This window comes from Limanda limanda, chromosome 23 (assembly GCF_963576545.1).
Source record: "Limanda limanda chromosome 23, fLimLim1.1, whole genome shotgun sequence".
NCBI lineage: Eukaryota > Metazoa > Chordata > Actinopteri > Pleuronectiformes > Pleuronectidae > Limanda > Limanda limanda.
In genome coordinates, this window is record NC_083658.1 from 2,189,592 (window position 1) to 2,202,830 (window position 13,239).

At 47.9% G+C, this 13,239-nt stretch overlaps 1 protein-coding gene across 1 annotated transcript; it reads left to right on the top strand.

Moving 5' to 3' along the window:
- Window positions 1-481: 481 nt before the first annotated feature.
- atp7b (ATPase copper transporting beta) lies at window positions 482-12,642 on the top strand. The gene is made up of 21 exons (XM_061066760.1): window positions 482-713; window positions 2,909-3,680; window positions 4,462-4,698; window positions 4,779-4,942; window positions 5,013-5,174; window positions 5,249-5,322; window positions 5,443-5,626; window positions 5,930-6,163; window positions 6,253-6,344; window positions 6,423-6,550; window positions 8,287-8,441; window positions 8,534-8,668; window positions 8,760-8,954; window positions 9,352-9,534; window positions 9,664-9,847; window positions 9,940-10,080; window positions 10,162-10,304; window positions 10,391-10,594; window positions 10,980-11,097; window positions 11,855-11,957; window positions 12,039-12,642. The coding sequence occupies exons 1-21, from the start codon at window positions 537-539 to the stop codon at window positions 12,277-12,279; spliced, it is 4,026 nt and encodes a 1,341-aa protein (XP_060922743.1). The 5' UTR covers window positions 482-536; the 3' UTR covers window positions 12,280-12,642.
- The last annotated feature ends 597 nt before the right edge of the window (window positions 12,643-13,239 follow it).

Here is a 13,239-nt window from a genome sequence, read left to right on the forward strand (position 1 = left end):
ACGGAGATACATGAGTTTTCTATCGTACCTCATATCTTTTTGTTATATAGCAAAAGTTTATTTTTCTATTGTAACTGGTGTGCAATTTCTCAAGAGTAGTTTCCTTTAAAACAACAGCTTTTACTTTTAACGTCAATAATTTGTGAAGTTAATTAGGATTTTCTTCATGCTTTCCTGTGAATTGTCCTCATGATTAAAGTTTATAAAGAGTAATTATGAAGGAAGCCACAACCTTCTTGCTTCCTGAGCTGGATCCAGTTTCACTTCCTGCTCCTGTGCACTTGACCAGTTTATGGTTCTGATGACAATACAGTGAAACTTGAGTCATGTGATTAAAAGCTGTTCCCTCTATCACGGTGACCCCCTCCTCATCCAGCACCTCACACCTCTGCGCATTGTGCCATTGCGCATTGTGCCATTGCGCATTGTGCCATTGCGCATTGTGCCATTGCGCATTGTGCCATTGCGCACGGCTCCGGACTTTGTCCCCGCGACGTTTGACAGGTGAAGACAAACCGAGCAGCTGCGGCTCCAACATGTTTTCACCGAAGTCTCCCAGAACCAGCGGGTCCGGGTTCGAGTCCCGGTTCGGGTCCGGGTCCATGCGCGCCGCAGGGGAGCAGATCCGGATGGTGGAATGTGTTTGCGGACCGGACTGCACCCGGGGACACACGGCGTCCTGCACCCGGGGACAATGCTCTCCGGACCTCCAGGTACACAGGGGACAGAGTCCTCCACTATTTTATTCTGAAGGACTCATGTCCTCCTCTTGTTCTTTGTTTGCTTTAGTTTGGCACCGCAGCGACTCTGATGGAACCTGTTGAGCCACTTGTTTTTATTTTCACACCTTAAGTCCCCAAGCTATTAATTAATTCTCCATGATTGGTTTAAATGTATTAATAAGAAGAAAAAAGTCTCTCATACACGGAAGCTGCTGTAGAAACTGTTAAAATGATGTTAAAATAACTTTAATTACAAATAATGGATTTAATCTGATAGAAACAATAAGTCAAATCTAAAAAAAAATAGGAAGGAGACGACATTACCTCAAAGCAAAATACAAAGCAATAAAACAAAAAGATAAAAAGACGACGTCACATAAATATAAGTCTATTAAATGTGTTTAAAGAAGTGATTTATTGTTATTACTGCACATAAAAACTTAAAACCATCCAACCGCTCCCAGCTACATTATGGTGTGTTGTAAACAATATTTATTACATATATAATGATAAAAGGTTTCTGTAACATCATGCTCAAGGTCAGAGCAACGAATGTAAACATGCACGTACCAAAATAACTCTTATTTATAATACCTTGTCTCTTCTTATGAATCATTGGGTCGTTTCTAAATGAAAATATTCGATGCAACAGGAAGACAAAGGTGATTTTAAAGCTTTAAAGAGTCAGAAACTGCTCATTTCTGCTGTTTGGTCTCAGATGTTCAGTGAGTTTTATCGTCAGTGGACAGAAAGTTGTTGGATCTGATGGTGAATCATGTGTAACATCTGTAACTCCAGTTACTCCGGAGTCTGAATGAACTTATTGTTTTTATCGTCTGGACCAAAGCCACATCTACGTGTGTCCTGTAATCACACAGGTGAGGTTAGTGGGCGAGTCAGGGTCCAACAGCACAAGGAGAGAAGAGTGTTGCTTCAGGGGCATTATATAAACTTTAATTATCTGGTTTCAAAAGTCAGGTTTTCCAGTGTTGTTTAAATTTAATCTTATCTCTAAAATCATTTTGTTTGGAGAAGTGTTGCACTTTGAACAGCGATCGTGAACTCGGCTTTCAACATGTCAGTGTTTGCTGTACGGTAGCACGAAGGCTCACATGGAGACACGGAGATCCAGGTGCACGGGTCTGGTTCTGTAAATCTCCTTATGAATATGAAGCTTATTGGGGTTGTGGGTTCGAGTCCCATCTGGTTCGATTTACAGCTTTTGACCTGGAAAAGAAAACAAGAAAAAGTTCCCGAGACGTGGAGAGATGTTTGTAAATCCACTTTCCACGATGTGTGTAAATGTGTTTTATGAACGTATGAGGAAAAGTGAAAGTCAGAGTCCATCTTGTCTCCTCCGCTCTGTGAGGTATCTTGACCTTAAGCAGAGTCACGTTGTCCAGCTTATGTGGAGGCTCAGTCATGTGGTGTGAGTGTGTGTGGATGTGTGTGTGTGTGTGTGTGTGTGTGTGTGTGTGTGTGTGTGTGTGTGTGTGTGTGTGTGTGTGTGTGTGTGTGTGTGTGTGTGTGTGTGTGTGTGTGTGTGTGTGTGTGTGTGTGTGTGAGTGAGTGAGTGAGTGAGTGAGTGAGTGAGTGAGTGAGTGAGTGAGTGAGTGAGTGAGTGAGTGAGTGAGTGAGTGAGTGAGTGAGTGAGTGAGTGAGTGAGTGAGTGAGTGAGTGAGTGAGTGAGTGAGTGAGTGAGTGAGTGAGTGAGTGAGTGAGTGAGTGAGTGAGTGAGTGAGTGAGTGAGTGAGTGAGTGAGTGAGTGAGTGAGTGTGTGTGTGTGTGTGGGAAGTGTCCAGAAACTAAATTTTTCATGTAAGATTCAAGTTAAAATATAGACCAATGTCTTTTTATTTGAGGTTTCTTCACATCAGTTCCAGATGTATTTATTATCCTCACGGTGCCGCGAGCGAGTGTAAACAGAGCAAACTTAGTGAACAGGAAATTAAAAGTCTTTATTGTCTTTGTTCCTGACCCCCAGACTCATTACCTGGAACAAAGATACACAACTATGTGCTTTTACTGTGGGAAAGTTGACGACCTTTACAACAACTGTGTTTGGTTTGGTGACGATTCTTCAGGGTCAAAGGTCAAGAGTCTGTTTACAACATAGATAAGCTGCGAATGCATAAATCATGGACCTGACTTCTGATTGCTTCACTTTTCTTTGATTTTTTTTTAAGGGAATTTGCTCTGATGTTGGGAAACAAGGCCTTGACAACTTGGCCTACGAGTACGGGAGCCAGACCGAGCTCCACCTTCCCCCCCCGCCGGCCTCCAGGGCGACGCTGCACCTCCGAGGACTCAGCTCCGAGCACCAGGCCCGGGCCGTGGAGTCCAGGACCTCCGCGCTGAAGGGGGTGCTCGGCATCCGCTTGTCTTTACCCGGGAAGCTAGCCAAAGTGGACTATGACGCCTCGGCCATCACAGCCAAGGAGCTGGCCCTGGAGCTCGAGGGCCTGGGACACAGCGTGGAGGCGGCGGTGCAGATCCGGGTGGACGGGATGCACTGCCGCTCCTGTGTCCAGTCCATCGAGGGACACGTCGCTGAGCTGCCGGGAGTCTCGTACGTCCAGGTGTCTCTGCAGGACAAAGCAGCTCTGGTGGTGTTTCAGCCTCTTCTGGTCACACAAGAGGAGCTGAGAGACGAGATCGAGGACATGGGGTTCGATGCCGCTTTGTTAACCGTGGACTTGTCCGCAGAGGACGTCAGCTGCTGGAAGACGGACATCCCGACGGCGTCCACTGAGCTCGTGAGCGTGTGGATCGGAGGGATGACCTGCAGCTCCTGTGTGCAGTCCATCGAAGGGCGGATCTCTCAGATGAGCGGGACACTTTCAATATCTGTGTCGCTGGAGGATGAGAAGGGAACGATAACCTTTGACCCCTGTCTGACGGCGCCGGAGCAGCTCAGGGCAGCTGTCGAGGACATGGGGTTCGACGCATGGCTTCAAGGTATCGACAAATACTTACAGTAACATTTCTAAAATGTCTCACTGTATTTTTTGTGCTGTTAGGAACAATAGAACTGGTTTTGCAGCTCTTTGTTAGATGCCCTCAAACGAATTCCACTCTAATTATATTATTAATTTGCATTCAGGAGAGCTTTGTACTTTATGGACTTATTGCTTCAGATAAAGAATCAACCTGTGAACCAAAAACTCCAGTGGCAGCACCGAAGCTCTTTCATGTACAGTCTGCAGAATGCTGCCGGTCACTATGGCAACGGGCCACCACGGTTTCCACTGGTTCCCATGGTAACCAGACAAGTATGCCCTCCACTCGGAGTCGGAGGGCTTTCAATCAGCGGCCGGGGCTAATCACTCAAACTGCTCTCGCCAAGACGTGGAATTAACTTAACTTTCATGATTTAATCTGCAGCTTTAAAGGTCGAGTGGAAGGTTTTGGATTTTAAAGGAGGAAGCTGCAGCTTTTTGTTCACACGCTTATATTTAAGTCTCACCTCAGAGGATAATTATGTTTCTGTCAATGTGTTGTGAAGGATTCAGGGAAACTAAATCTCTGCCGCTGCTCAGTCTGTGGTTTCTTTACTCACAGGTTCACCTCCCACAATGATAATGAGGAGTAAAATCAGAATTTCCTTCATTTCTGCAGTCTGCACGGTCACTTTATTGCATCTTACTGAGAAAGAAACTATATTTAGCATGTTGTCATTAAAATGAATGGGGCAGAATACGGTTCATCGCTGTGTTCATCTCTCCTCTCTTCTCGTCAGAGCCTGTAAAGAGGATCCAGAGTCTTGAGAAGTCCAGACCCGTCACCCCGGGACCTTCTCCCCTTCCTGACCCACAGACGCACCACAAGGCGAGAGTCAGCAACGGCAGCGGATCACAGAGGAACAACCCGCCGCACCCCCCCGACGTTAACGTGCAGAAGTGCTTCATCTGTGTGACGGGAATGACCTGCGCCTCCTGCGTGTCCAACATCGAGAAGAACCTGCTCAAACACGAGGGTAGGTCGGATCTCACGGCCTCCACTGACTCCTCCCACTATCCAGGAAAGAAGCAGATTTAACAGGAATCCGTCTTCCAGGGATCATCTCAGTGCTGGTGTCTCTGATGGCCGGGAAGGCTGAGGTGAAGTACGACTCGTACGTCACAGACGCCGTCGCCGTGACGCAGCTCATCGAGGACTTGGGCTTCGGGGCCAAATTGATAGAAGACAACGCAGTTTCCCACGGGAAGCTCGACCTCTCAGTAAGTCCTCCAACACAACGTGATCCAGCCGAAAACCGGCTGAAGCTTATTGACCACGGTTCACTTTTAGATATCAGGTATGACCTGTGCATCGTGTGTCCACAACATCGAGTCCAAGCTCACCGCCACCAAAGGGATCCTCGGCGCCTCCGTCGCTCTCGCCACCAAGAAGGCAAAGATCCAGTTTGACCCTGAAGTGCTCGGAGCTCGAGATATCATCAAGCTCATCCAGGTAGATCTCACCTGTTGGTTCACACACCTGATCTCTGTGTCGATCTGTGACAGCAGCGTTGTTTCTCCCTGTAGAGTCTTGGGTTTGAGGCCAGTCTGGAGAAGCCGGGATACAAAGACAACCTCGACCACTCAGAAGAAATTAGACAGCAAGTATCTGTAACTACTTAAACGTTATAAATGATGTGAATATTCTCTTTATAGAGTTCAGGCTGCATGTGGCTGGAAAGACGTGTTTCTGTGGGGTCTTATTTGTGGAACGTGTGCAGGTGGAGAGGCTCCTTCCTGCTCAGCCTGGTGTTCGGCCTACCGGTCATGGGCCTGATGATCTACATGATGGTGATGGACTCTCAGCACAGCCAGCACGGAGGCTCCATGCCCCAGGAGCAGAACCTGCTGCCGGGCCTGTCCCTCCTCAACCTGGCCTTCTTCCTGCTCTGTACACCTGTGCAGGTAAGAGAACAGCTGACCTTTCTCGTCTAAATCCAGATCACTTGCTCAGAAATGGTTCGGTTTCCTTTCTGTAAGAGTGGAAGTGTGGTCGGGAGCTTTTGCATGAAGGGGCCTTTTGTTTCCAGTGACTGTGAAACTGGGATCGAGTCGTAGACACTGGATAGTTCCTGGCACCTGCAAACAAACCATGTTCATCTAGATCAGCTTTTACCATCAGGGACATTTAGTCCAGACAGTTTCATTCTGGGTTATACGCTCATTTGGTTTAGAAGAAATGTTCTTTCTCTCCTCCCTTCCCTCCAGATCTTCGGAGGCCGGTACTTCTACGTGCAGGCATATCGCTCGTTAAAGCACCGCACAGCCAACATGGACGTGCTGATCGTGTTGGCCACCTCCATCGCCTACATCTACTCCTGCGTGGTCCTGGTCGTGGCCATGGCCGAGCGAGCCAGCCAGAGCCCGGTCACCTTCTTCGACACGCCGCCCATGCTCTTCGTGTTCATCGCTCTGGGTCGCTGGCTGGAGCACGTTGCAAAGGTGGAAAATAGACAGATGGATTTCAGTGATTTTAATTTTAAAATGCACTAAGACGTTTTATAATACTTGATCTGTGGCCCTTTCTGCAGAGTAAGACCTCGGCGGCTTTGGCCAAGCTGATGTCACTTCAAGCCACCGACGCCACAGTCGTCACTCTGGGACCCAACCTCTCCATCATCAGGTCAGACACACGCTGCAGAAAGTAAAGATAAGACTTACAGTGTCTCACTCTGATAGATAACGAGCGGTGTGACCTCAGCGAGGAGCAGGTGCTGGTGGAGCTGGTCCAGCGTGGCGATGTGGTGAAGGTCACTCCGGGAGGGAAGTTCCCCGTGGATGGGAAAGTGATCGAGGGAAGCTCCATGGCAGACGAGTCCTTGATCACAGGTGAGGTTGCAACGGGGCGGAAACTTTCCGGAAACTTTCCATGGGAAGTTTAGCTCGGGAATTTTGGGAATTTTGAAAAAAAAATAAATTCGCAAATTAAACGCTGAGCAATAAAAACATCTTTCAAAACTCTATCTTAAAGATGTATGGAACGTTGAGTTTCAACCCTCCACTGTGCATTCTTCCATCACATGCACAGATAACTAGGGATGGGTATCGTTTGGTTTTTATCCGATACCGGTTCCTAACCGATACTTTTAAAACGATACCGGTGCCTTAACGGTTCCTGAACCGATACTTTTTTTTTTTAAAGTGCACAAAACGAAGCTTGACATCATTTAAGAAAGGCTTTTTTATTGCCAAATATATAAACTGTTTAAAGTAATTATAAATATAAATGAATACAAAAACGTTTTAACTTAAAACTATGAATAATATATGAACTTTTAACAAAAGTTTACACTATACTTAAATAAATACAAATAAACACAAAACACACACACTCTGACTTCGGTGCCTGAGCCAACTGAAGACTGAGGGTCGCTTTTCACTCGGAGACCCCCGTGTCTCCGCGGCTGGGGCTGTCGCAGGCAGGCTTCGGCCCCCCTTCGCCCCCCCAAATGCAGACGCTTTTATGAAACATTTTTCGGCGTGGTCTTCGTTCCTCCCGCCCCGAGCCTTTCCAAGCCGTCCCGGAGCCGGGCGCGGCGCACCGCCACGGAGGAAATGCGCCCGGCGGGGGGGGCGGCCAGCGCCGGGGAGAGGTCTCGCAAGGAGATCCCCCCCCCCCACCACCACCTGCACGGAAGCCCTGACGCGCGGGCAGCGCGGAGACAAGAGTCTGTCCACCGGCCGCGGGGGCCCGGCGGGAGCCGCCGCTTCCCGTGAAGGAAGGAGCGGTAGTGTGAGGAGGCGGGACGAGCGGAGACCTCAGTCTTCGATTGGCTCAGGCACCGAAATGAGGCACCGAAATCTCCGTTGCATTTCGGTCCGGGTAGGTACCGGTTGTATTGGAACCGGTTCCAATATGGCACCGGTTCTCGGTACCCAACCCTACAGATAACTCCCAGCATGCTTCACTCTACAGCAGGGCTATTGAGGCCTGCTGTAGAGTGAAGGACTAGTCAGGTAAGTTTCCATGATATCACTGGGAAAATATATTAGCATGCTGATTGAGGATTGTTCATCTGTTCATCTAGACTATTTCCATTCATTTATCCATCAATTGTAAAATATGTTTACAGACGATTCCAATTGTTTGGCTAACTATTTATATCTCTGGCATTGCATTAGTGTTTTTTTACAAACTTTGTTCTCATCTTATTCTACAGAACAATGCCACGTGCACTCTCTCATGTGTGGAGACATTTCACCTCATCCAATGTAGAAGGAAAGGCTGTGTACATTTGCAAATACTGTGCAAAGACCTTTGTTAAGAATGACACAACGATGCAGAAGCATATAGTCAAGTGCCCAAAGTTTCCTCAGGGCTCAAATCAGCCTATGACAAAACAAAATGTTTATATTTATGTCTGTATATGACAAGGTAAATACAGTTAGTATAAATTACCCACAACATTTCCAGTTAATTCCCGTTAATTCCCGTTAATTCCCGTGAAAAGTTTCCAACTTTGAATATTCCCGGAATTTTGCAACCCTCACACAGGTGAGAGGGTGAAACCGCTGCAGGGAATAAAAAGACTTCTTCTCTCAACCTTTTCTCTCTGCTCGGTCAGGTGAGCCGATGCCTGTCAGTAAGAAGGTCGGTAGTTCGGTGATCGCCGGCTCCATCAACGCTCACGGCGCTCTGCTGGTGGAGGCGACTCACGTGGGCAACGACACAACTCTGTGTCAAATAGTCAAACTGGTGGAAGAAGCACAAACGTCCAAGGTGAGACACACGTTCAACTGCTTTTTAATCTCTTTCCATAGCCGACCCTGCTGAAGAGAAGGTCCCCTGACGTCTCTCTGGTGTCTCCTCAGGCTCCCATCCAGCAGTTTGCAGACCGACTCAGCGGATACTTCGTGCCCTTCATCGTCCTCGTGTCCGTCCTGACCCTCGTGGCCTGGATGGCGATCGGGTTTGTCAATTTTGAAATAGTGAAAGAAAACTTCCCGGTGGGTGCACACTGCACACGCACGTGTTTTCATGCTGAGATGATGCTTTTGATCATTTCTATAAACCGATGTTTGTATCTGGTCCTCAAAGGGCTACAACCAGAACATCTCCAACGCCGAGGTCATCGTGCGCTTCGCCTTCCAGGCCTCCATCACGGTTCTGTCCATCGCCTGCCCCTGCTCCCTGGGCCTGGCAACCCCGACGGCTGTCATGGTGGGCACGGGGGTGGGAGCTCAGAACGGGATCCTCATCAAAGGAGGCGAGCCGCTGGAGATGGCCCACAAGGTAATGCCCCCCCCCCCCCACACCCTGATCCTGACGTCTGATAACTGTGATGTTTAACTTTGTGTTAGTTTACTACAAAGAGAACGAGATGCAACAGTTTGTAGCTTTACATAATAATCACATATATAAAAATACATGATGGTAAAGAGCATAAATGCTGTCCATGTATTTTAATATCTGATCTACGTATCCTTATGAACTGGTGCCACCTTGTGGCGACAGACGGTACTGCGTCATCCCTGAAACTCTCCTGTATCAGCTCTTGAGGTCACACACATTAAACCTTCTCTTGCTTCCAGTCTGAATAAATACCTGTGGACTGAATCCACTTATGACCCAAGGAATGAAACAAAAGATGGAGGGGGATCAGTGACTCTGTGTTTCTCTGCTCCCTCAGATCCAGGTGGTGATGTTCGATAAGACCGGTACGATCACAAACGGCGTCCCCCGGGTGACCCGGGTGCTGGTGCTGTGGGAGATGGCGCGGATGCCCCTGAGAAAGATCCTGGCGGTGGTGGGCACAGCGGAGGCCAGCAGCGAGCACCCGCTGGGCATGGCCGTCGCTAAACACTGCAAAGAGGTGAGAGAGGAGGTCACCTGGATCAGAGTCTTAACAGGACGTAGAGTTGTGTGTTTTTCAAAGTGTCTCCAGGTCAATGTCCCTGCTCTCTCTCTCTCTCTCTCTCTCTCTCTCTCTCTCTCTCCACAGGAGCTGGGCAGTGACGGGCTCGGTTACTGCCAGGACTTCCAGGCGGTGCCCGGCTGTGGGATCAGCTGCCGAGTGTCCAACGTGGAGCATCTGCTCCTGCAGCAGAGTGAGGAGAGCTTCCTGCTTCCTGGAGCCACCACGGACGAGAGCAGCCTGCAGCCGGAGCCCGAGGCGCCGCCTGCAGGTCGGATGCGTCTCACACCTCATCCCTCCGAGGCGTCCAGTAGGTGACAGGATATTGTTAAAGTATACTTTCTTAATCTCCTTTTCTGGCAGGTCAAGGATTGTTCTTCTCCGTCCTGATCGGGAACAGGGAGTGGATGAGGAGGAACGGTCACCACATCGGAGCGGACGTCGACGCCGCCATGTGCAGCCACGAGACGAAAGGACAGACCGCCATCCTGGTGGCCATAGACGGTGAGGACCTGCAAACCATCAGACGAGGCTGCTGCAGAGCCTGAGTGGAGCCTGGTCTCATGTTGTGTTTGTTCTCTGCAGGCGTGCTGTGTGCCATGCTGGCGATTGCAGACACAGTGAAAGCCGAGTCGGCGTTGGCGGTGCACACGCTCAACAGCAGAGGCATCGAGGTGGTTATGATCACAGGAGACAACAGACGCACGGCCAAAGCCATCGCAGCCCAGGTCAAACTCATGATGACGAAGGATTCATAAACATACTGATGGAAAATGAGCTTGAATTCAAAGCGCTGGTGCTGGTGTTTCCTCAGGTTGGCATCAGGAAGGTGTTCGCCGAGGTGCTGCCGTCACATAAAGTGGCAAAAGTGCAAGAGCTGCAGGAGCAAGGCCTGCGAGTCGCCATGGTGGGAGACGGCGTGAACGACTCCCCCGCCCTCGCCCGCGCTGATGTGGGCATCGCCATCGGCACCGGGACCGACGTGGCCATCGAGGCGGCGGATATCGTCCTGATCAGAGTGCGTCTGACAGAAACATGTTTATACCAAACCAACAATCTAGAGCAGGGGTCTTCAACGTTTTTCAGGCCAAGGACCCCCAAGCAGGTGGAGAGATCGAGCAGGGACCCCCTACTAGGTTGTCAGGCAGAGGGTCAAATCGGCCTCACAATATGTTGGATGCATGTTAATGTGTATTGAAAGACATTTAAATTCGTGAAAAAATTAAAATAAAAAAAAATTATACATTTTTTTTTAAATTGTCTAATAAGCCAAAGATTTCGCGACCCCCCTGCAGTACCTCCACGGACCCCCTAGGGGTCGCGGACCCCCTGTTGAAGACCTCTGATCTAGAGAACACGTCTCGTTCTACACGTTGAACCTGAGGTTTCTCCCCTGTGTTCAGAACGACCTGCTGGACGTGGTGGCGTGCATCGAGCTGTCCAGGAAGACCGTGCAGAGGATCAGGATCAACTTTGTCTTCGCTCTCATCTACAACCTGGTGGGAATTCCAATCGCTGCCGGTAAGGACAGATTACACATCTGCATAACTTTCAGAGAAAGATCCTGGATCACAACAGGACAGAATGTTACACCCACGGTGTAAGAAGGAGAGGTTCCGCAGGTCCTTCATCCCGGCTGCAGTCAGGCTCTACAACACCAGCACCACCTGATAATGTTGTAGTCCCTGTCTATTATCTTTATCTCCACTCAACCTCTCACCATAGCTGTATTTGTATTTTTATTTTTCTTATTTATTTTTTATTTTTTTACTCAGATCACTCCTATGCACAATAATATTCAACACTTTACATCTATATTTATATCATGGTCACTTATAATGGTTACATTGCAATATTTATATTTTCCTTTATACTATCTTGTAGTATTATTTATATTATGGTCACTTACTTTTAATTATTTTTTCTGTATCATGGTCACTACTGTTGCAATATTACTTATAATACTTTTGTTTTCATTACAATAACACTCACATCACTCCACTTTCTCCCCAGTACCTGCTTTTGCACAGTGTCTGTTTTGCAGGTTGTTTTTGTTTTCTGTATATTTTTACTCTCATTATGTGTAGTTTAGTAGTGTATATATTTTGATCTTTCTTTTTTATTGTTGCTTCGGCACTGTTATTTAAATTCTGTTTTTCTCTTTTTGCTGTAACAAGTGAATTTCCCCGTTGTGTGGATAAATAAAGAAATCTAATCTAATCTAATCTAATCATTGAGGAGCAGCTGCAGATAAACTCTCCTCCTCCCTCGGTCCCAGGTGTCTTCATGCCTCTGGGCCTCGTGCTCCAGCCCTGGATGGGCTCGGCTGCGATGGCGGCCTCGTCCGTGTCCGTGGTTCTGTCGTCTTTGCTTCTGAGAACGTGAGTCCTGATGAATCCACAGAGCAGGTCTCAACACATCTTTGTCTTCACAAGTGAATAACGAGCATCTGTTTCCTGCAGGTTTAAGAAAACCCCCGCGGAGCTGTACGAGACGCGTGCGAGAGGACAGATGAAGAGTCTTCGCTCGTCTCAGATCAGCACGCACCTGGGACGGGACGGCCGCCGGCGGAGTCCCAGTCTCCCCCCCGCAGCTCGGGAGCATCTGAATCCAAGCGGCGCGGCGACCCAGGGACTGAGCATCAAACCCGTCCAGGAGCAGCAGGACCGCTACTCGCTGCTGGACCACGACCTGGTTCTGTAGTCAGGAGGAAAGGGAAGAAGGACTGAGGCCGTGTCCGTCTCGTTCTCACGTTTACAAAAGCAGTGGATTTATTATTTCTATGTATTTATGTGAAAAGAGACAAGGATGCTTTAAAAGTGCTCTTTTATTTTGGCGCTTATTCACATTTAGAATTGGAGAATCTCCGATTTTCTTCTGAACATCAAACTCACAGACTTATGACTCTGACCTCTGAAGCAGTTTTCATATCTGATGACAGGTGTGACTCAAGTTAGACTTCACATGTAAACAAATGTTGTCCCACAGATCCTAAGTTACTGCTTGCAGAATGCACTTATACAATATATGTCAAAGTAAAGCGACACCTTGTCTCTCTGGATCAAACTTTGTTGTCGAGTGTTTGTCTCAGGTTGTGAAAAACACAAAAGGTTGAACAGAGGAAAGTCGTGTTTGAAGTTCTTGTGTTAAATATAGAGACGAAGAAGACGAAGTGCAGATCAGATTTTCTCTCACGTGTATTTCGAGCCGTGTCAGAGAAAAATTAATGGAGCAGATTAATCACACAATCTCATCCGTGGATTCTATAGTTAACCAGAAAGAATCAATTTCACATTGTGTTGAGCTTAATCACAAGTGAAGAGATTTATCGGCGTCAGAATTGGAGAAATGAGTCTCGGTCACAAAATAGAAACTTTCTCAGATGTGCCAACGGAATTAGGAAATTAGCTTTTAGCATATTTGTCACAAGGATTAGAACACAGGTGATATCCAGCTCCTGTTGAATGGGATTCCAATTTAAACAAACAAGTGCTGCATCAACTATTTCCTTTAATCGTATCGTGGATGTTCTGGATGTTTGAGGCCGAAACACTGCAGCTTGCAAATCCTGAAGAACCCAGAGAAGTGAGTTTCCATCTCCTTAGGTCACTTTCCAACACACATGCCTCAGAGGATGGATTTGATCCCTGGACTTCTGGGTCG

Excerpts from the sequence above, each read along its gene's own strand:
- atp7b (XM_061066760.1), top strand. The coding sequence starts at position 537 with ATGTTTTCACCGAAGTCTCCCAGAACCAGCGGGTCCGGGTTCGAGTCC. Across the intron at positions 6,345-6,422 it reads CCCAACCTCTCCATCATCAG|CGAGGAGCAGGTGCTGGTGG; the intron begins GTCAGACACACG and ends GTGTGACCTCAG. Across the intron at positions 6,551-8,286 it reads AGACGAGTCCTTGATCACAG|GTGAGCCGATGCCTGTCAGT; the intron begins GTGAGGTTGCAA and ends CTGCTCGGTCAG.